Below are 21,928 nucleotides of genomic sequence, written 5' to 3'. Positions count from 1 at the left end.
GCATCCGCTGCGTAAAACAAATGCTGGATAAGTTGGCGGTTTATTCCGCTGTGGCAACCATAGATAAATAAAGGGATTAAGCTGAAAAGAAAATGAATGAATGAATTATATTATTATTATGTAAAATAATTTTAGTAATTTATATATTTAAAGATGTTGAGAGCCAATTAGGTACTGTAATCTCATTGTCTCTTGAACATTACATGTGCATGAACACAATGCAGTTGGCATAACATCTACTAGTGTCGCAATAACATTATTTACCACATATAGCAAATTAAAATTGTGTCATCAGTCACTCATCACGTCATTCCAAACCTCTATGACTTTATTTAGAATAATTTTAAATGTTTTGAAGAATGTTGGTAACCAAACTGTTTGGGTTCTCACTGTCTTTCATTTCATGATTAAAAATGTGAATGGAAGTTAATGGTAATGGAAATATCTGACATTGCTGATTGATTCTGTCTCTTGTTTGGCACAGTTACGTCCTAGAGCACTTGTCCAGGATCAGCCGTGTGTTAAAACAGCCTGGGGGAAATGCTCTGTTGGTTGGAGTTGGAGGAAGTGGCCGTCAGTCCATCACCAGGCTCGCCACTTTTATGTCGAATATGACTTTGTTCCAACCTGAGATCTCAAAAAGCTATGGAATGAATGAATGGAGAGAGGATCTGAAGGTATTGTAAAAATTAATATAATGAGCTGCCATTTTATTTTATGTATATTGTTTTATCTCATAGAACCCAAAAAGTTTTTAATGAAACTTTGCACACTCTTTTCCATAAAATGACAAATTTATGTAACCAGGGTCTGACAAAGTACAAAAAGCCCCAAAACATCATTAAAGGACTTTAAAACTAATACTACTACTTCTTTTGTACAATATTCCAAGTTTATAATACAATAATTCTAAAAAAAAAAATACACAGCTTGACAGCCCCAGGACACGTTAAACTATGTAAACATTACGTTAGAAATCAAATGTGCCTGTTAATGGATATTGTGTTGTCTAGCGCCTGATGAAGAATGCAGGAGTGAAGGGCGAGAAAACGGTGTTCCTGCTCACTGATGCTCAGATAAAGGATGAAGCCTTTTTAGAAGATGTGGACAGCATTTTAAACACAGGGGAGGTACCCAATATCTTTGCTGTGGATGAGAAACAAGAAATTATGGAGGTATGATGCTGACAAATCCCAAGGTTTTGTGAAACATATTCATATGTTGAACGTTGTACTATTATTTTATTATTTGTTTTGTATGTGTGTTTTCTTCAGGCTGTACGTCCCTTTGCCCAGGCTGGGAATAAAAATCTGGAGTTCAGCCCTTTGGCTCTGTTTGCTTATTTTGTGACTCGCTGCAAGGAGAACTTGCATATAGTGGTGGCCTTCAGCCCAATAGGAGATGCCTTTCGAAACCGCCTCAGACAGTTCCCTTCCCTCATTAACTGCTGCACCATAGATTGGTTTCAGGTGAGATTGGAAAGGCCAGGAAAGTAATGGTTACCTTTTTTAGTGGCTCTGTCCTAAATAGCATGCTTCATAAACAGACCACAAGATCATATGGTGTCTCATTCATCATTTTCACATTAAAAACCGTGTTTAGGTGAGACCATGTTCTCTCGACACACACTTCTGTCAGGGACCACACTTTCTATGCAACAGATTTCATTTGGGAGAGGGCCAGTAATGAGGAATTTATGTGTTTAAAAAAAAAAAAGTTTGCCATGTAAAGTTATAGTTTCTCATCTTCTCAGCCATGGCCTGAAGAAGCTCTAGAGCGAGTGGCTAATAAGTTCTTGGAGACTTTGGACCTGAGTGACCTTGAGCGAAAGGAAGTCGTACCAATCTGCAAGACCTTCCATACCTCTGCTATTGATCTGTCTAACAGGTATGATGCTTGCATAGATAACATGATCTATTAAAACAGAAGTTCCTTCAAAAATGAAACTGAAAATGAAAAAGTAAAGGATGACAGAAAAAGGTCTTATGTGTGTCGGGCAACAGTAAAATTGGTAAATCTTTGCAGGTTTCTGATAGAGCTTGGTCGCCATAATTATGTGACTCCTACTTCTTACTTGGAGCTCATCGCTGCCTTCAGACTTCTTCTGACTCAAAGACGAGACACTGTTATGAGTGCTAAAAACAGATATACAAATGGACTGGACAAACTGGCTTTTGCTGAGTCTCAGGTAATATGTTGGGGATAATGAGGAAAATAGCAGATAAACATATCATAATACTAAATAATATTTTTTCATAACTTTGTAATCATGGATGAAGTGGCTGAGAAGCCATTTTAACACATTTGTTATGCTGGTTAGGTGAGTGAAATGAAAAAGGAGTTGGTGGACCTGCAGCCTAAGCTAGAGCAGGCTAAGATTGACAACACCAAAATAATGGAAGTAAGTGACAGTAACATCTAGCATTGTTTGTCATTTGTATCAGCCTTTATACAATCAATGATTAGATTTACAGTGTTTTAGTCTTATTTTTGATCAAATTTTGTTTGCTTGTGCAGGTGATAGAAGTTGAGTCAGTGGAGGTTGAGGCAAAGAGCAAACTTGTTCGTGTGGATGAAGAAGCAGCTACTTTAAAAGCCAATGAAGCCCAGGCCTTGAAGAATGAGTGTGAGAGTGACTTGGCTGAGGCCATCCCGGCTCTCGAGGCTGCGCTGTCTGCCCTGGACACACTCAAGGTCAGTTATGCATTTCACATACTGCTTTTCACATGCTAAAAAAGCAAGCAGACATATTCAAACACAGAGAAAGGACATGTACTGTGTGAAAGTTTTAGGCAAAGTACATGCAAATAAGATATATATATACATATTCAGTCCCAATTCTGTATGCAATGCAAATAAGACTAATATTAATATTAAACAGTATTATCTGTTGTCAGTTACTCTTTAAATGATGAATTCCCCCAATATCAGGTTTTCAAATGTTTATTTTATAATTATTGATAGTCCATACTTATTACAATCTCTTGTTTAATTATTATTTTAGTGATTTTTGTAACACCAGCTGGATAGGACTCCATTTTTCAAACTTTTAAGTGTGAAACAGTTGCAGAAGTGCAGTGAAGAGTCCCAAAAAAGAGACAAAGAGACCAAAAAAAAGTAAAAAGGGAGAAAATGACAACCCTGCAGCTCTTTTTACAATTGTGAATCTCATAATTACTGTACATTTATTCACATAAACTAATTGACAAAAGTCCTGTCACCTATCTAAGTTTTAGGAATAACCTAAAAGGCCTCTAATAACCTAAAAGGCCTCTAGATTATGCTTATTGTACCAAAATAAAAAAATAATCAAATAATCATGATTTTAAATTATTTGATTATTATCTGACTTTGCTGAGACAAAAGTCTTGTCACTTAACAGAAATAATCTACAGTATAGAATATGTGCAGTAAAAGAAGAGTTTGGACAACCCCATCCATACATCTCTGCAATGACTCAAATAACTTATTGATAAAGTCAAAGAAAGCATTCTTGCAGGACTCCCAGAGTTCATCAAGATTCTTTGAATTCATCTTCAATGCCTCCTTCTAAATCTTACCACAGACATGCTCAATAATGTTCTGGGGCCTCATGTACTAAGACTTGCGTGGAAATCATACTAAAACATTGCGTACGCACATTTACAGAGAAAAATTCAGAAAAAAATTTGAGATGTATGAAACACTGCGTACGCCGAATCCCACGCATATTCTTTTGTACATCCGAATGAACGTGAAACTGAGCGCAACATGCATGAGCACAAAACCCCTCCCTGCCTCCTCCCCCGTATGAATATGCTAATGAGTCTACTTTCTCAAAACCCAACGAAAAAGCAATGTCAAAAGCAAGCAAAAACTTTGTACAGATTGTGAATTGAAGGTGCTGCTTTCAGAGGTAGACCGGAGGAAAACGGTGTTATTTGCAAGTTTGTCCTCCGGAATTAACAACAAAAGAAAAAAAATAGAGTGGGGAGTGTTTAGCTGATGCGGTTAACACAGTTGGATCTGAACATTGCACTGTGGAGTTAAAAGAGAAATAGTGTGATTTATAGGTGTAAAATGTTGTAGAACTGTTAGCAGTTTCAGTGGTGCAGCTCGTAAGACCCATGTTAACATGTTTTGACACATTCGACCATGAACTCGGTTCGAATCCAGCGTCTGATGAACTCTTTCTTCTTTTTTTCCCTGCTACATATCAGATTTTGCCTACTATTTATCACGAGAAAGACAAGTAGGAATCATAAATAAGTCTGTGCATCATATTTTATTTGCACATTTAATGAATGGAAATGTTTCTGATTCACACATGCAGATTCATCTTCAGGTGGCGCCTTTATAGCAATGTGCGTGCGGTAGATCGCTCCCATTACAATGGGAAAACAGGCGACCACTGCAAATTGTGCTTTAATGTTTGGCTGGTCAACTGTATGATATGGAAATCTTATATACCTGCTAGATGAACCCGTCTCATACAGCTGCCATTGCGAGGCTCAAAGACACTTTGTAGAGAGGAATTTAACACTACTGCCTCTAGGAGTCGCCAAAGGAAATAAAACAGACACGCACAAAAAATGTGCGTACGCCAGCCATAAAGCTGGCGTGGAGCTGCGCACATTCCCACGTTCAGTTCATCATTAGTAAATCCAAACGTGAGCGATTCTGAGCGTGAAACCTGGCATACGCAAACTTTTTGTGCGTACGCAGCGTTGATACATGAGGCCCCTGGTGACTGGGCTGGCCAATCCTGGAGCACCTTGACCCATTTGCTTTCAGGAACTTTGATGTGGAAGCTGAAGTATGAGAGGGAGCGCTATCCTGCTGAAGAATTTGCCCTCCCCTGTGGTTTGTAATGTAATGGGTGGCACAAATGACTTAATACCTTAGGCTGTTAATTTCGCCATCCACTCTGCAGATCTCTCGCACGCCCTCCTACTGAATGTTACCCCAAACCATGATTTTTCCTTCACCAAACTTGCCTGATTTCTGTAAGAATCTTGGGTCCATGTGGGTTCAAGTAGGTCTTCTGCAGTATTTGTGATGATTGGGATGTAGTTAAACAAATGATTCATTAAAAAAAATCTATCTTCTGCCACTTTTTCAAATGATAAAATAGAAGTCAAGTTATAATTTGTTGCTCTTACAACTGGGATCAACAACAAGATTTTTGTCACATACTTTTGCCACTCACTGGGCAGTTTTTTTAGGTACAGTGTTTCAAATACTTAATAATAAAATTATCTAATAGCCAATCTCATTGCAGCAACTCAATGTATTTTAGGCATGTAGACATGGCCAAGATGATCTTCAACTTCAATCCAAGCATCAAAACCCAAAACTGAATATTTGAAGGGGAAACTGCTGGTATTTTCACATGCAACCAGAAACCTACAGAGATTCTTTTAATAGAAAATATAACTAATGAGCAGTTACAGTATGTGGGTGAAAAAACCTCAGTGTTGATTCAGGTCAGAGGAGACAAGCCAGATAGATTTGTACTGTTAGAAAAGCAACAGCAACTTGTGTTGATGTGTGATTTCAGCCTGCTGACGTGACCATAGTGAAGGCAATGAAGAATCCTCCAGCAGGAGTCAAGCTGGTGATGGCAGCGGTGTGTGTCATGAAGGACATCAAACCAGAGAGGATCAATGATCCTTCAGGAACTGGACAGAAGGTCAAAAGCAAGTCTGGACATGACTAGAGATTGTTTTGATAATGTTTTAGTGACAGTATGGTGTCTGTTCTAATAGATTCTTGACTACTGGGGTCCAAGCAAAAAGCTGCTAGGGGACATGAATTTCCTCAGAGACTTGAAGGAATATGACAAAGATAACATCCCTGTAAGTCTTTTTTGCAGTGTGTGTGTTTCATAACACTGGCTGAGGTATTTTAATGATGTTGTATTGTGACAGGCTCAAGTGATGCATAAAATTCGTAGTGAGTACATGACCAACCCTGACTTTGACCCTACCAAAGTGGTCAAAGCCTCATCTGCAGCTGAGGGGCTTTGCAGATGGATAACTGCTATGGAGGTTTATGACAGAGTGGCAAAGGTAGGCAGATCTTACCTTAATTTAACCCTTTTTCTATATCACTCTGTCTGTGTATCTAAACATCAATAAATAATTTATTATATTTTTAATTATATGTATTTTTGTAATAAATTAATCAACACATATATAATACATATATATGTACACAGTTAAAGGCAAAATTCTCCAATAGGATCTTAATGCAGACATGGATTTGCGTGCTGAGACTGTATATCTTGAGCTAGTGACGTCGCTGTGGGGGAAGGGGTGGGGTTAGGTGTGCACATTAAAAGGTGTGCATGCAGCTCACCTTGCAACCGCACCAAGTCTACATCCAGACCCCTCTCAAATTATTAGCCCTCCTGTGAAATTTGTAATATTTTACAATATTTAGCAATATTTAGCAGTTATGTTTAGCTGAAAGTAGATTTTTTTCAACATATTTTTTACTATAATAGTTTTATACTAATTTATTTTGTCTTTGCCATGAAGATAGAAAACAATATTTTACTAGTTATTTTGCGAGACACTAGTATTTAGCTAAAATTGTCAACTATATTTGGTCAATTAGGTTCACTAGACAAGTTAGACTAGTTAGGCAGTCTTTGGTTTTTTCCAGTTGTAAAATTGAAAAAGTAATTGTAATCCAGCCTTTGATCTTGAGAGTTTCTTGCCACAATGGTGTAGGCTATAAAACACACAGGATTCCTGTCCTAAAACAGCAATGTATAAACAAAAAAAACTTTAAATATAAAACAAATATTTAGATTACTGTAACTAATATTACAATGTAGACTAAATGAACAAAACACTATGAAAGTTTGGTTTACTTTCATGAACTAAAATTTGCTTGTTTTACCATCAATAACTTTTTTTTTTGACCCTTGAAAATATCTTTTGAGAGATTTATTTTGACACGCACAAACAACAGCAGCCTAAACAACAGAACATTCATTCATTCATTAATTTTCTTGTCGGCTTAGTCCCTTTATTAATCAAGGGTTGCCACCAACTTTTCCAGCAAGTTTTTACGCATCGGATGCCCTTCCAGCCGCAACCCATCACTGGGCAACATCCACACACACATTCACACACACACTCATACACTACGGACAATTTAGCATACCCAATTCACCTGTACCGCATGCCTTTTGACTGTGGGGGAAACCGGAGCACCCGGAGGAAACCCATGCAAACGCAGGGAGAACATGCAAACTCAACAAAGAAACGCCAACTGAGCCGAACCAGCGACCCAGTGACCTTTTTGCTGTGAGGCGACAGCACTACCTACTGCGCCACTGCTTCGCCCCACAACAGAACATCGTTGTCTAATTTTACCTGCAGTGCTTCTGTGAGAGGAAAACATTCTTTTATATAAAATCAACAAACAAGAATGTTTCACTTAACATCAAAATAAATAACCTCGTCATGTTGCCTTTCATTTTTCTATTTGCTCTATAAGCAATACTTGCATATGCTTTTTTATTTCACATAGGTCTATAAAATGTCATGGGATCTCACTCCGGTCAAACATAACTGCGAATTCGAAAATGAAAGAAACACCATTGAAAGGGGTTCCGTTTTGTCAAGTTTACCTGCTTTAAGCTTAATTGTTTAACATGTTTACAGCAGTGTCAGTGTTTAAAAAAAGAACATTGTATTGGCCTACTTTATAAGCATTTAAATTGAAACACAGCACATCATATGTTTTGGATAAATAGATAGATAGATAGATAGATAGACAGACAGACAGACAGACAGACAGACAGACAGTTGGTAGGTAGGTAGGTAGGTAGATTTTAATTATCATATTTAGACCAAAATTCAACATTATTTTCTTTTTCAGGTGGTTGCACCAAAGAAAGCTAATCTTATTGTAGCTCAGGAGTCTCTGGCCACCACTATGGCCCTTCTAAACCAGAAGAGAGCTGAGCTGAAGGAGGTGGAGGATCGTCTGGCCGCACTGCAGAAGACTTTGGAGGAAAAGACAGAGGAAAAAGCACAGCTGGAGTTTCAGGTGGACCTCTGTGCTCGCAAGCTGGAGAGAGCTGAGAAGCTTATTGGAGGATTAGGAGGAGAAAAAAATAGGTTTCAATCAACTCCGTGATCAAATAGTACTTATCTTTGTAGTCACTTAGGCCCCGTTTACACTAGTGCGTTTTAGTTTTAAAACGGCGTTGTAGAATGAAAACGATCCGCGTCCACACTTGTGTTTTACCCAGCGTTTCTGAACTGCTCTCCGTCCACACCAAAACGCTGAAAACGCACATCACGTGACCACACACACACACTCTCGGGCAAGCGCTCCAGCATTTCTACCTAGATGAGAGCTCTGCTTGTCGGGCTGCACATCACGCATCTCCCGCTGGATCTAATCTCACTATATTTGCTAAACGTGATATTTCATTCATGTTGTTGTCTTTATCTGACGACATAGGCCAATTCCTTGACTTTGGTCATTGGAATCTATTAAGTTACTTGTTCACGGGTAACATGTTTTGGTTAAGCGCAAAGATAAGTTAATGATTAATCCAGGTACATTGACTGATCGCTTGCCTTTATTTCCTACAATGTATAAACTTATTGTATGTTATACTTTTATAATTATCGATTATTAAAACTGATTTTCAGCAAAAGAGAGGGTGTGTTTCGTATTTTCACTGAAATTGAAAGGAGGCAGTTGTTATAGGCTCCGTTTTGTTATAAATATCCACATAGTGAAGATGACGCTCATATATGCAGCACGACGCCTCAACATTTCTGCTGTCTGTTAAGTTGCTAATATTAAAATGAAAATAGGCAGTTCCTTAAATCATGTTTACATTTTATTGTTGAGAGAGTGAAACAACGTAGCCAAGGTGATGTGAATGAAGTTATAAAGTACACTGTTCCCTTTGAAGATTTACCCGTGTCCTCTGTATGTTTTCCATATCAAACTGAGAAGGGGGAGACTGCAGCCTTGATCAAACTTGCGAAGTCTTAACTTACAAGAAGAGGATGCGTGACTGAACTGTGTGGGCTACTTAATATTGAGGGAAAAGCCCCAATCAGATAGGCGAACGTTTGCAGCCCCGCCTCCGTTTTCAGATGTCTCCGTCTTTCCCCATCCACACTGAGACGGAGCAGCAGCGTTTTAGAATGAAAACGGCCTCTCCAGCGTTTTCAAAAAGCTCCGTTTTCGGCGCTCAAGAACTCCGGCGTAGTGTGGACGGATGGCGTAACCGTAGCAAAACTTATGCGTTTTCAAACTAAAACGCACTAGTGTAAACGGGGCCTTAATACCTATACTGAGATATGTGTTTCTGTATTTCTACATAGGTGGTTGAAAGCAGCCAATGACCTTCAGTGCACTTATGACAACCTGACAGGTGATGTGCTTATATCTGCGGGTGTTATTGCATACCTAGGAGCATTTACTGCCCGCTTCCGCCATGACTGTACTAAAATGTGGGCGCAGCTCTGCAAGGTACTGCACTGCTCCTCTCTGTGTGAGGACATATCATTTTTTCTGATAAATTATTATTAATTTTTCTTTTCCTTAGTCTAAGAAGATCCCATCCTCTGATGACTTCTCTCTAAGTAAGACGCTTGGAGATCCAATCAAGATCAGAGCCTGGAACATTGCTGGCCTGCCCACCGACAGCTTCTCCATTGATAATGGGGTTATAGTGAGCAACTCCAGAAGATGGTATGACTCAACCAAATCAAACCAAATCCTTTCGAAATCTTGCATTTGGATTAGAATTTAGAACCAAAATGCTATGTTTTACAACCCCTTTGTCTCTTTTCCAGGCCATTGATGATAGATCCACAGGGCCAGGCCAACAAATGGGTAAAAAATTCAGAACGGGACCATAATCTGAATGTGATCAAGCTAACTGATGCTGACTACATGAGAACACTTGAGAACTGCATCCAGTTTGGTACTCCACTGCTGCTGGAGAACGTTGGAGAGGAACTTGACCCCTCATTAGAGCCACTTTTGCTCAAACAAGTTTTCAAACAAGGTATAGTTCAAAACAAAATAATTTGAATGATTCATTTGATTGATTTAACTGGCAGGGTGTTGACACTTTTACTTCTGGTTCTTGTGTAAAAATAATAATTATACATTTAGTGAACTGCACTTCAGAGCATATTCTGAAAGAATGTAAACTCTTGTTTTTAATTGTAGGTGGTGTGGACTGTATCCGATTGGGTGAAAGTGTGATTGAGTACTCTGCTGACTTTCGCTTTTACATCACTACAAAGCTGAGGAACCCTCATTATCTTCCTGAGTTAGCAACCAAAGTGTGCCTGTTGAACTTCATGATTACACCAGAGGGTCTTGAAGACCAGCTGCTTGGCATTGTGGTAGCAAAAGAGAGGTAATGAAAAAAAAAGTACATGTACAAAATATACACAACTATTCAAGAGAAAAAAATGTAATGACAGTCATTTATTAATAGTTATACTCATTTGTTTGGCATTTTTTAAAAATATTTTTCATAGATTTTGTCCTTATATCTTGTTTTGCAATGCAAAAAGAAAGCACAATCTAATTTATATTGGATTAAAAAAATTTTTACATTTTTTTGTTTAATCATAACTACATTGATTTATATTTTTATTTGTTTTTTAGACATTTTCCCATTGAAAGTTATTAAAATAATGCTTTTATTATGAAATATAAATTTATCACATTCATACAAACATTTATTTATCTTTAATTATGTACAGGATTCTACATTTTGCAAATTTACATTTACATTTAGCTAATTTATATTTATAATTTAAAGAAATATGATTTTTATGAAAGCATGGAGGTCAAATTATTGATAACAAAAACAAATTATATATTTTTGGTTATACCCAATGAGGTTATGCTTGAGGGTGTAATGTGAAGTGGATGCTGACAACAGGGAGTGCGGATCCAAACGCAGGGTTTATTAGCTGAATGATCTGGCAAGTAACAGTCAACACAGGAGCAAACAGATGACTACGACTCTGGATTGCCATTATACAACTGCCTAAACAGGTAGATGGTCAAAAGGCAGGCAGCAGACAGGGTAAAACTAGGGATGGCTGACGTGAAACTAATGTTTCGACACTGTGTTGAGATCCCGAAGCGCAAGTGTTTCGATTCACTGCACCGAAGCATGATCCAAAACACCTGGTCACGTGACTAAAGCGATAAGTTCGATAAGCGATAAGCATCGATAAGTTCAGAAGCAGTGCGAGACCTGGCGAATCTGCTTTTGACTGACAGGGTCTATTAAAACTGTTATCTCATATGGCCTAGTGGAACGTGCATGTGTACGTTGTTACTGTGCTTCAAATGACTTTTGGGTTTGAATTCTGACTTGTACAAATACTCCAAAATCATGATTTTATGTATTTTAATAATGTTACTGTTTTATGGTGTAGTCTATATAGGATACAGCTGCTGAAACGCCATGAATTTAGCATCAGTTTGTAACACTGTAAAACAATAATGAATATTTTTACAGTACTGTGATGGTTGGGTTTAGGGTTTGGGGAGACGTTAATAAAATAAAATAAATGGGAAATTTTATGAATAATATAAATAATTCTTGTTACTTTTATCTCTGGCCACAACCGTGTCTGATCTAGCAACAACCCTGTTTTATGACCAAAACAAGACATATTCATTCATAAAGTGTTTATTCGGATGTCAGACCAAAGTTGAAACAAAACGATACAAGAACAAACAATTTCAAACTGATATTAAAGCAATTCAAAATAGCTGTATTAGCCTGGATTCAAATCAACTATCCCCACATGGAAGTCAGAATCCCTAACCACTCCACTAAATCACTTACCTCAATACCTCAATTTGCTAAACTGTTCTTTGCTGAAGCTGTTGCAAGGCAATACATAAAAAATGACCACTAGGTGTCACTGTAGAGGGGGTTTCGAAACGTTTCAAAGCTTCGATACATTTGCTTCGACTGTTTCAGTGTTTCATGAAGCCTCGCTTTGCCCACCGCTAGGTAAAACAAACAAAACAAAGCAAGGTTCAAAACACGGAAGGCAAGTAAAAGAAAAAAAAAACACATCGTAATGTTCACAGTTCAGTAAAACAAGACTTAGCAATATCTTTGTGTCTGTGTGTTGACTTTATAGTCCATGCAATCAGTTCATGAGTAGCTTCAGCTGTGTCTGTCTGCAATCATAGGGATCCAGGCCAGGTGTGGTAGTGGTGCATGACTGAATCTTGTAGTCCATTTAATGGCAGATTTGTAGTTCTATGTAATGTGAAAGTTCTCCAGCGATCTATGATAATTAGATCGCTGGTGATCGTGACAAGGGGAAAGCATAGACTGCACTGGGTATAATCGAAAAAACATAAATAAGATTAGCCACTGATTAGCCACTGATTCTCTAAAACAAAATACTTATGATTAAAAAAATTAATAAATTTGGTAGCATGACTTAATGTCTTAAATCTTATGGTATAATGAATAAATATAGCACATTTCTTAATGTAAAGCAGTTTCTGGCATCACTTTCCTTAGAGTGTGATTTATTATTCAATTAAAGTCCCTCTATGAAATTTCTCTTCTGTTTTCAGGCCCGAATTAGAGGAGGAGAGAAATGCCCTGATCCTGCAGTCTGCAGCCAATAAGAAGCAGCTTAAGGAGATTGAGGACCAAATCCTGGAGACTCTGCAGTCCTCAGAGGGGAACATCCTGGAAGATGAGAGTGCCATCCAGATCCTGGACGCTGCAAAGCTCATGTCTAATGAGATTACCAAGAAACAGCAGGTTTGGCGAAGAGCTGGTTTTGAAATAATCTTTTTATCAATACCATGACTAAACCTAGTTGTGAATTTATTATTTAGATCGCAGAGAAGACTGAGATTGAAATAGCCGAGTCGAGGGAGGGCTACAGAGCCATCGCCAAACACTCCTCCATCCTCTTCTTTACTATCGCAGACCTGGCCAACATCGACCCCATGTATCAATACTCTCTCAACTGGTTTGTCAACCTCTACGTCAACTCCATTCTTGACAGGTGGGGAATAACTGCTCAAGAGTTTACAATTAACTTTTTTTTTTTTGTTGAATTTTTCCTTGCATTTACTCATTTACATGCCTTTCACAGCAACAAATCAAAGAATCTAGAGAAAAGACTCCGATACCTGATTGATTATTTCACCTATAACCTCTACTGCAACGTGTGCCGTTCGCTCTTCGAGAAGGACAAACTCCTCTTCTCGTTCCTGCTCTGTTCTAACCTACTGCTGTAAGTTCAAACAAATCAGGCTTTGTGTCACTGTTATATTACTGACGTAGTAATATATGGTGTTGAATAAATCTGTGCAATGAACTTGATCTTTTCAAGGGCTAAAAAGGAGATTGAATACTCTGAATTTATGTTCCTGCTCACTGGTGGTGTGGGACTGCAGAACAGCATCCCCAACCCTGATCCAAACTGGCTCCCTGACAAGAGCTGGGATGAGATTTGCCGAGCCAGTGATCTTCCAGCCCTTAATGGCATTAAGTATGTCAACTTAAATAAGTCAAATGTTATATTTGCATGTTACATCAAGCTTTGTGCTGAGGATGATGACTCTTTGTTTGGATTGAATACAGGGAGAGCTTTATTAAGAGTCCTGAGAGTTTCCTGCCCATTTATGATAGCAAGGAGCCATTCAACACAGCTTTGCCCAAGCCCTGGTGTGATAAACTCAACGAACTTCAAAAGATGATCATTTACAGATGTCTTAGACCTGACAAAGTGAGCTCTTATTGAGTTAACCTTTACTTTTCATATTCAACATTCTGCATTACATGGTAGCATTTCACTCACCTGAACAATGATTGTACCTTTTTTCATTTTTGTCAGATCGAACCAGCAATCAGCAAGTTTGTGACTGACAAACTGGGAAAGATATTTGTCGAACCCCCTCCTTTTGACCTGAGTAAGAGCTACAATGACTCCAACTGCACCATTCCACTGGTGTTTGTTCTCTCTCCTGGAGCAGATCCTATGGCTAGTAAGTTTAATTCCTTACATTTATATAGTGCTTTTTTGGACGCTCAGAGCACTTTACACGATTTTTGGGGGGAATCTATCAGTGTGCAACATCAATCTGGATGACATGACAGCAGCCATATTGTGCCAGACGGCACACCACACACAAGCTGATTGGTGGAGAGGAGACAGAGTGATTAAGCCAATTATTATATGGGGATGTTAGGAGGCCATGACGGACATAGGCCAGTGGTCAAATTTGGCCAGGATGCCGGGGTTAAAGCCCCACTCTTTTCGAAGGACATCCTGGGATTTTTAATGACCACAGACAGTCAGGACTTCGGTTTAACGTCTCATCTGAAAGATGGTACTCACTGAGCAGTATATAGTCCTTACTGGGGCGTTAGCATGAGTGCCCCCTGCTGGTCTTACTAACACCACTTCCGGCTGCAACCTAGTTTTTCCTATGTAATCTCCCGTCCAGGTTCTGACCGGAAACAGTGCTGCTGAACTTCAGTGGGCGACCTTGTGAGAGTTGCAGAGAGCTAGCTGCTGGATTAAATGGGACAATACCTTTCAGTCATTTCAGTCAGTGTTTTGGTAATAATAAAAGAGTACCTACTATTTTCAATTGTAAACTCTACAATATAAAAAAAACTGTTCAAATCTAATATTTAAGGGCAAACATGTTGAAGATTATGCTCGTGAACCACTAGTTATGAGTAAGCCAGGCTTCTTCAAAGTGGGCAATTCATGTATTCAACACTGATTCACAACCTAGGTAGATGATTGAGATGCACCAATTGAAGCATTACATAGTGATGCTCGATTATGTCCAAAATCACAGTCACTAATATTTTGATCAAATATTAGTCAAAGCAGTCAAGTCACCCGGTCAAAGCAGGGTGAATCCGCCTTCATCTACTATGCCCCTCGCTGCTGGAATCAGCTTTCAGAAACGATCAGATGTGCTCCAACATTATTTAAGTTCAAATCAAGACTGAAAACACATCTGTTTAGCTGTGCCTTTGCTGAATGAGCACTGTGCTACGTCCAACAGATCACACTATTGTGTCTTCTTTACTTTTTGCATTTTTATAACCCGTTTTTAACACATTTTAATCTGTTTTTATCTGTTTTAATGTATTTGTTTTTATTTTCTTATACTTTTCTCTTTTATTCCTTTTTATGTAAAGCACTTTGAATTGCCGCTGTGTATAAAAAGGTGCTGTATAAATAAACTTCCCATGCCTTGCATTGCATTGCCCATTGTAATCAAGACTAATTTCAACAGTTACAAGTGACTATATGACCAAAACTTTTTGTATCTATATATTGAAACTGAATTGAATTGAAATTGAACCCCGGAGTATTGCCAGTCTATATCGATTGATGATAAGCTTCTGTAATAGTAGGCGGGGCTTTATTCACCATTTTGATCGTAACACTTTTCCCAATTCAAAAAGATACAAGTGACATGTCTTGTGTATTCTATAGTCTTTGGCCTGGGCATACTGCCCAAGATAAATAAAATGACTTGTCTTAAATGGACTTTGGTAGTAATCAGCAGGAATTTACCCACTGTCAGTTTAAAAGCCACACAGCTTCGATGTACTGGTATACATTACACATTTTAATTCTCAACTCTTTTATTAATTAATTATTTTATTTGTTTATGAAATAACAAACAGGGTTATTTGTGAAAAATCACTAAGAATTGCTGTATATTTGACCATTTAGGCAAGCACCTTAATTTAAAAGATGATCCTTTAAAAATCGCAGTATATGATTTTACTGATTTTCATGTGAAATTGGGCTTTGTGAAGGAAGGAATGCAGACTGCTGGAAAAGGGGCAGGATATGATGCTATGAATGATTTTTCTTTTGATTATTGTTTTTCATAATTGAGTCTAAAATTGCATTTCAATTAATTTGCACAATTCTAGCATTGTCTACAATTGAAGTAACAATCTTTGCAGTTGTGTAGTGTAATCCAGCCTTAAATGATTTTGCCTAACCCCAGGTCTGCTGAAATTTGCCAATGACAAGAACATGGGTGGCTCCCAATTTAAATCTATTTCCCTGGGACAAGGCCAGGGTCCCATAGCCGTGAAGTTGATACGCTCAGCCATGAAGGATGGCACCTGGGTGTGCTTACAGAATTGCCACCTGGCCGTGTCCTGGATGTCCACTCTGGAGAAGATTTGCGAAGACCTCAGCCCTGACACATGCCATCCAAACTTTCGTCTTTGGCTTACCAGTTACCCATCACCCAGGGTAATAATTCATGGGTCCAGTACTTAATTTGTAATCATCTTCTTCCTCAGTCAGTCAGTCAGTCAGTTTGTGAGTTTATTTGCTTTCAGTTTCCAGTGACCATCTTGCAGAATGGGGTAAAGATGACCAATGAGCCTCCCACCGGCTTGAGGTTAAACCTGTTGCAGTCGTATCTGTCTGACCCCATCTCAGATGCTGACTTCTTTGCAGGATGTCCTAAGAAGGAGCTGGTGAGTGGAATGCCAGTTTGTGGACTTTTGTTGACTGTGCCTCCTGTTTCTTTATGTAGTTGTAACTACCTATTGTTTTATAGGTCTGGGAGAAGCTCCTGTATGGGGTTTGTTTCTTTCATGCCCTTGTGCAGGAGAGGAAAAAGTTTGGGCCATTGGGATGGAACATTCCATATGGGTTTAACGAGTCAGACCTACGCATTAGTATTAGACAATTGCAGGTAAAGCACTTTCAATTGCACCGCAGTATTATTTTGCACAACTCTTGAGCAAAATGGTCAAAACCAAGCCTTTCATTAGGTGTTTTTTTGGTCATGTGTAGGTATATAAAACTGTTTTGAAGATTTTTTTTTTTATTGACCTAAGCCACATATTATGTAGATATCAGAGAACAATTTAACATATAGAGTCAATGCACTCTATGGCACCTTCAATAAAACCCCTCATATTTTAAGCACTTTACAGCAGACGTGAGGCCAGAAATTTTAAATTGGGTGAACGAATAGGGTGGTCCTTGGTGCCTACTTTAGAATTAAGTCTATTATCTACTCTCTTATATCGGCTTTATAATAATAATAATAATAATATTTATAATATATTTACCCCTTCCCAAAATTATGTTTAACAGAGCAAGGAAATTTTTACTGTGTCTGATAATATTTTTTCTTATTATTTGTTTTATTTTAGCTAGAGTAAAAGCAGATCTAAAATTAAAAAAAAAAAAAAAAAAACATTTTAAGGTCAGTCATTAGCCCCTTTAAGCAATTTTTTTCTATAATCTACCGAACAAACCATCGTTATACAATAACTTGCCTGATTACCCAAACATGTCTAGTTAACCTAATTAGCCTAGTTACGCCTTTAAATGTTGCTTTAAGGTGTATAGAAGTGTTTTGAAAAAGGTCTAGTAAAATATTATTTACTGTCATCATAGTAAAGATAAAAATAAATAAGTTAGAAATTAGTTATTGAAAATATTATGTTTAGAAATGTGTTGAGAAAATCTTCTCTCCGTTAAACAGAATTTGGGGAACAAATAAAAAGGGGACCTAATAATTCAGAGGGGCTAATAATTCTAACATTAACTATATATATCCAGAGTGCCAAAGCACTCACTTTTTGATAGAACGCAGATATTATCATTCAAGATGTGAAAGCAAAAATACATATTTTCCTTCTGAATGTTGTATCCCACGAAGCAGGCGGAACTTGAGTATATTGAATTCAGCCTGTTTACATAAAGTTTTGATGTTAACTACAAATAATTAACGTATGTCTTGCTAATATTTTCAAATTTCTTGCAAGTTAACGTGTCAGATTCAAACGATCCCCAAAACATTAGCTACAATGAAAACTGACCAAACAAAGGTTTTAATTTTATGCTGAAAACAATGCAATTATATTACCATACCTCTCACACTATATATTTTACTACTTATAATCTCCTTTCTTGACCAGCAAATAAGAATAATCAGTTGGACAATTCCATTTTTTTATGCAGTGGGGAAATTTAAATTTTATTGACAAACAATGACTAAAAGGATGTTGTTAATCAACAATATTAAATTTCATTTATAATTCTGCATACATTAATGACATGCTTTCTATTTAGGATTTATCCTTTTTTTTTTTTTTGAATGGGCCAGCCTTCGGTTTGAGTGGGCCTGTGCCACCCTGGCCCTTGTGTTCCCCCTCCACTGCTTTACAGTACATCAAGCACACAGACCTAATAACAATAGGGTCAGAAAAATGTCACTGACAGTTGATACAAGTATGTGAATGGATGATAGTGTAAAATGTTTAAATAATAAATGCTGTTATTTTTTTTTCAGCTTATTTAACTTTTTTTATTTAAAAAAATGAAGAATAAAATCTTGTGATGAAAGTTTTAAAATATCTGGAAAATGTTTTGACGCTCAATCCAAATTAAAGCATGGAACAAAAGGAAATCTTTTAAACGAACAGCAAAGAAGGTAATTTTTTTGCTGTCTTTGTTCCTCAGCTCTTTGTGAATGAGTACCAGGAAGTTCCCTTTGAGGCCATCACATATCTCACAGGAGAGTGTAACTATGGAGGACGTGTAACAGATGACTGGGACCGTCGCCTCCTCATGACGATCCTCGCTGACTTCTACAACAAAGACGTTATTGACCACCCACGCTACTCCTTCTCCCCTAGTGGCAAATATCACGCACCTCCAAAGTCCATCTACGAAGACTATGTAGAGTTTATCAAGGTGCAACTTTCATGTTATTCAATTACCAAGTACTCAAGTTTATTTGTATAGCACTTTTTATGATACATATCATTTCAAAGCAGCTTTACAGATTGCAAACATGATTTCACTTCACAATTAAAAGTAATCTTTTTGTCAGAGTTTACTTTGTCTAAGTAATGTCCATATTGCAGAACTGGAAACGCGGGGTCATGCGTCAAGTTTTGCAGTTTGCTGCTATGCAAAGTTCAAGCTTGGTGAACTCTGACCTGCGAAGTGGCATCACTTGACTGCGTGAGACCAATCAAGGATCAAAACATGACCTCTCTGGACAGAAATTTAAAACATGGAGCAATCGCTCGCTTTTTTAATGTCTAATCATCTTGTTTAATCCCACCCCTTTTCGCTGCGCCATACAACAGAATTCGCATTATCAAACTCTAGTGTGACCGCAGCTTGAATGTGAATGTTCTCCAGTGATCTATGAAGGTTAGATCGCTTGTGGTCGTGACACCATCACTGGTGTTTGGGGTCTGCTAATATTTTCTGCAGAGGCTGGGGCCAAACTTGAGCTGTCCTAAAGATGACTACAATCTTTGCTGAAACAATTATGCACAATACAATTCATTTTTATTCAAATTTAGGATTATTATTACTATTAATATTCAGTTTTAATCTAAAAAGAAGAAAATTGTTTAATGGAGAGATGCTTTAATATAATAGTTATAAATCATAAATAAATCATTTTTAATAGTTTTTTTATTTTGCCTTTGCCATGATGAGAGTACACATTTTTACAATATACAGAATACAGCTTAAAGTGCTGTTTAAGTTCTTAACTAGGTTAATTAGATTAACTTGGCAAATCTGGATAATTAGGTATGTTACTGGATTTGAGTGCTTTGTACTGTAGCCAATCAAAAAATAAATCTTTATATAAATAATATTCTAAACATACTATCTTTAAAAAACAGCTTTTCCAGCCAAATTTAAATACATAAAAATACATAAAATGTATTTTTTTGTTCAAATATCTAAAAATTCTTATATCAAGAAGCATTGTCTTGTTTTTGAAAATAATATCCCAATATTAGGTTAGTTTTTCCTTAAAACAAGCAAAATAATCTGCCAATGGGGTAAGCAAAATAATCTTGTTTTCCCTTTTGACATAAGTTTATTTTGCTTAATCCATTAACAGATTATTTTGCTTGTTTTTAGGAATACTTGCTTAATTTTGGCATATTATTTCTGAAAACAAAACAATATGTTCTGCTTGTCTAGAAAATTATTCTTGATTTAGGAATGTTTTGAAAAAAGACAAAAAATCTGAGTAAGAAAATCATTTTAGTGTTACCAGATATAGCTGACTTTTTCCAGCCAAAAGGCTGTCCAAAACTTGCCAAAACACGCAAAAAAATCCCAAAATATTAGATTAATATTTTATTTAATTTTCATTTATTTAAATCAAAATTAACCCAGTTAATTTAACTATCATACAGCAAATAACAACAGAACAGAACCACAACATAACCAAATCTCATCGAAACACTGCCCCCCTCTCACCCACACACTGCTTAATGTTAGAGTATGTTTTACTTTCGAAATGGGGTATACATTTGTCTTACTTGGCATCTTAAAATCTTTTAAACATAACTAGATGCTGCCTAATCAATCAGGCAACACTTCTATGTTTGTTTTTGGTGTCAATTGTGAAAAAAAAACTATGGAGATTAGTGTCATGATGAACTGCTGTTCAGTTACGTTTTGTTTAATAAGTTGCATATAAAAGTCATTTTAAAACCACCCAAATTTTTTCAACCCGCCTATGCCATTTTTTACCTGCACAATTTAACCGCCCAACTGGGTGGGAAACCGCCCAATCTGGCAACACTAAAGACTTTCTCCAGAAGAAAAAATATATAGTAGGAAATACTGTGAAAATGTCCTAGTTCCTTTAAAAACTTGGGAAATATTTGAAAAATAATTCAAATTTCACAGGAGGGCTTAAAACTGTGTATGCTCCACAGAAACTCCCATTTACCCAGCATCCCGAGGTGTTTGGCATGCATGAGAACGTGGACATCTCCAAAGACCTTCAACAGACAAAACTCCTGTTCGATTCCCTCCTTCTGACGCAAGGTGGAGGCTCAAAGGGCGGAGGAGGCTCTGGCGGAGACAGCACCCTTCTGGACATTGCTAATGACATCCTTTCTAAAGTAACTCGTCCTTTATTAAATTATACATTGTTATTGGCATACAAATGCAGTTTGCATATGTGCCGGTGATTTATTGACATTCCCATTTGACCCATGCAGCTTCCAGGTAACTTTGACATCGAGTCTGCCCTCGTCAAGTTTCCTGTGTGTTATGAGGAGAGCATGAATACGGTGCTCGTGCAGGAGATGCAGCGCTACAACAAGTGAGTCCTTTTAGATCCACAATTACCAATTCAGGGAAGATGTGTGTTGGATTGTAACTTCTCTGTGTGTTTTTATCTCTCAGTTTGAGCAGTACCATACGTGTGAGTCTACAGAATCTAATAAAGGCCATTAAGGGGCTGGTGGTGATGGATGCAGAGCTGGAGGCTGTAGCCGGCAGTCTGTTGGTGGGGAAAGTGCCAGAAAAGTGGGCCAAATGCTCCTATCCCAGTCTCAAGCCATTGGGTAGCTATGTCAATGACTTCCTGGCCAGACTCAAGTTTTTGCAGGTCAGTGACCACACAGACAGAGAACTGCGTGAAAAAAAATTTTTTGCAAAAATTGGTTTAGTGAGAGAAGTTGTGCAGAATTCTGTCAACTTTGTTATGTGTTCTTAGTATTTTAGACTTCAATATAGTTATATTATGTAGCATATAAATATTCTTCGTATTCCTTTATTCATTTTCCTTCAACTTAGTCCCTTATTTATCAGGGGTCGTCACAGCAGAATGAACTGCCACTTATTCCAGTATGTTTTACGCAGCGGTTACATGCAACGGGGAAAACATGCAAACTCCACATAAAAAAGGCACCTGGGCCAGCCGGGACTCAAACCAGCAACCTTCTTGCTGTGAAGCGGCAGTGCTAACCACTGAGCCACCATGCTGCCATTCTTCTTGTTAATGTATATATTTTTATATTATATTGCAGGAACTATTCATAGTTAATAGAACCAAAAAATGATTTGTTAGCGATTTATAGAATGCAAGTCAGAGGCAA

At 37.6% G+C, this 21,928-nt stretch overlaps 1 protein-coding gene across 4 annotated transcripts in view; it reads left to right on the top strand.

Moving 5' to 3' along the window:
* dnah12 (dynein, axonemal, heavy chain 12) overlaps positions 1 to 21,928 on the top strand; it is a 52,595-nt gene that overhangs the window by 27,097 nt on the left and 3,570 nt on the right. For 2 of the 4 annotated variants that reach the window (XM_087306870.1, XM_087306869.1), the window contains exons 43-70: positions 485 to 677; positions 1,014 to 1,175; positions 1,275 to 1,469; positions 1,754 to 1,887; positions 2,026 to 2,188; positions 2,321 to 2,401; positions 2,518 to 2,694; positions 5,540 to 5,671; positions 5,748 to 5,837; positions 5,910 to 6,050; positions 7,876 to 8,117; positions 9,348 to 9,495; positions 9,572 to 9,717; positions 9,822 to 10,036; positions 10,204 to 10,396; positions 12,604 to 12,796; positions 12,874 to 13,046; positions 13,137 to 13,277; positions 13,377 to 13,535; positions 13,628 to 13,772; positions 13,881 to 14,031; positions 16,033 to 16,286; positions 16,376 to 16,516; positions 16,600 to 16,737; positions 18,519 to 18,752; positions 20,759 to 20,947; positions 21,047 to 21,150; positions 21,234 to 21,438. In XM_087306870.1, the coding sequence (XP_087162996.1) occupies positions 485 to 677; positions 1,014 to 1,175; positions 1,275 to 1,469; positions 1,754 to 1,887; positions 2,026 to 2,188; positions 2,321 to 2,401; positions 2,518 to 2,694; positions 5,540 to 5,671; positions 5,748 to 5,837; positions 5,910 to 6,050; positions 7,876 to 8,117; positions 9,348 to 9,495; positions 9,572 to 9,717; positions 9,822 to 10,036; positions 10,204 to 10,396; positions 12,604 to 12,796; positions 12,874 to 13,046; positions 13,137 to 13,277; positions 13,377 to 13,535; positions 13,628 to 13,772; positions 13,881 to 14,031; positions 16,033 to 16,286; positions 16,376 to 16,516; positions 16,600 to 16,737; positions 18,519 to 18,752; positions 20,759 to 20,947; positions 21,047 to 21,150; positions 21,234 to 21,438 (4,639 nt within the window). Of the gene's footprint in view, positions 1 to 484; positions 678 to 1,013; positions 1,176 to 1,274; positions 1,470 to 1,753; positions 1,888 to 2,025; positions 2,189 to 2,320; positions 2,402 to 2,517; positions 2,695 to 5,539; positions 5,672 to 5,747; positions 5,838 to 5,909; positions 6,051 to 7,875; positions 8,118 to 9,347; positions 9,496 to 9,571; positions 9,718 to 9,821; positions 10,037 to 10,203; positions 10,397 to 12,603; positions 12,797 to 12,873; positions 13,278 to 13,376; positions 13,536 to 13,627; positions 13,773 to 13,880; positions 14,032 to 16,032; positions 16,287 to 16,375; positions 16,517 to 16,599; positions 16,738 to 18,518; positions 18,753 to 20,758; positions 20,948 to 21,046; positions 21,151 to 21,233; positions 21,439 to 21,928 lie in introns of all 4 variants that reach the window. The other 2 variants (XM_087306868.1, XM_087306867.1) reach the window with 1 other exon arrangement.

Source organism: Danio rerio, chromosome 23 (assembly GCF_052040795.2).
Source record: "Danio rerio strain M-AB ecotype USA chromosome 23, GRCz13ab, whole genome shotgun sequence".
Taxonomy (NCBI): domain Eukaryota; kingdom Metazoa; phylum Chordata; class Actinopteri; order Cypriniformes; family Danionidae; genus Danio; species Danio rerio.
Note: the sequence above shows the minus strand (reverse complement) of the source record. Positions and strands in the feature narration are given on the sequence as shown.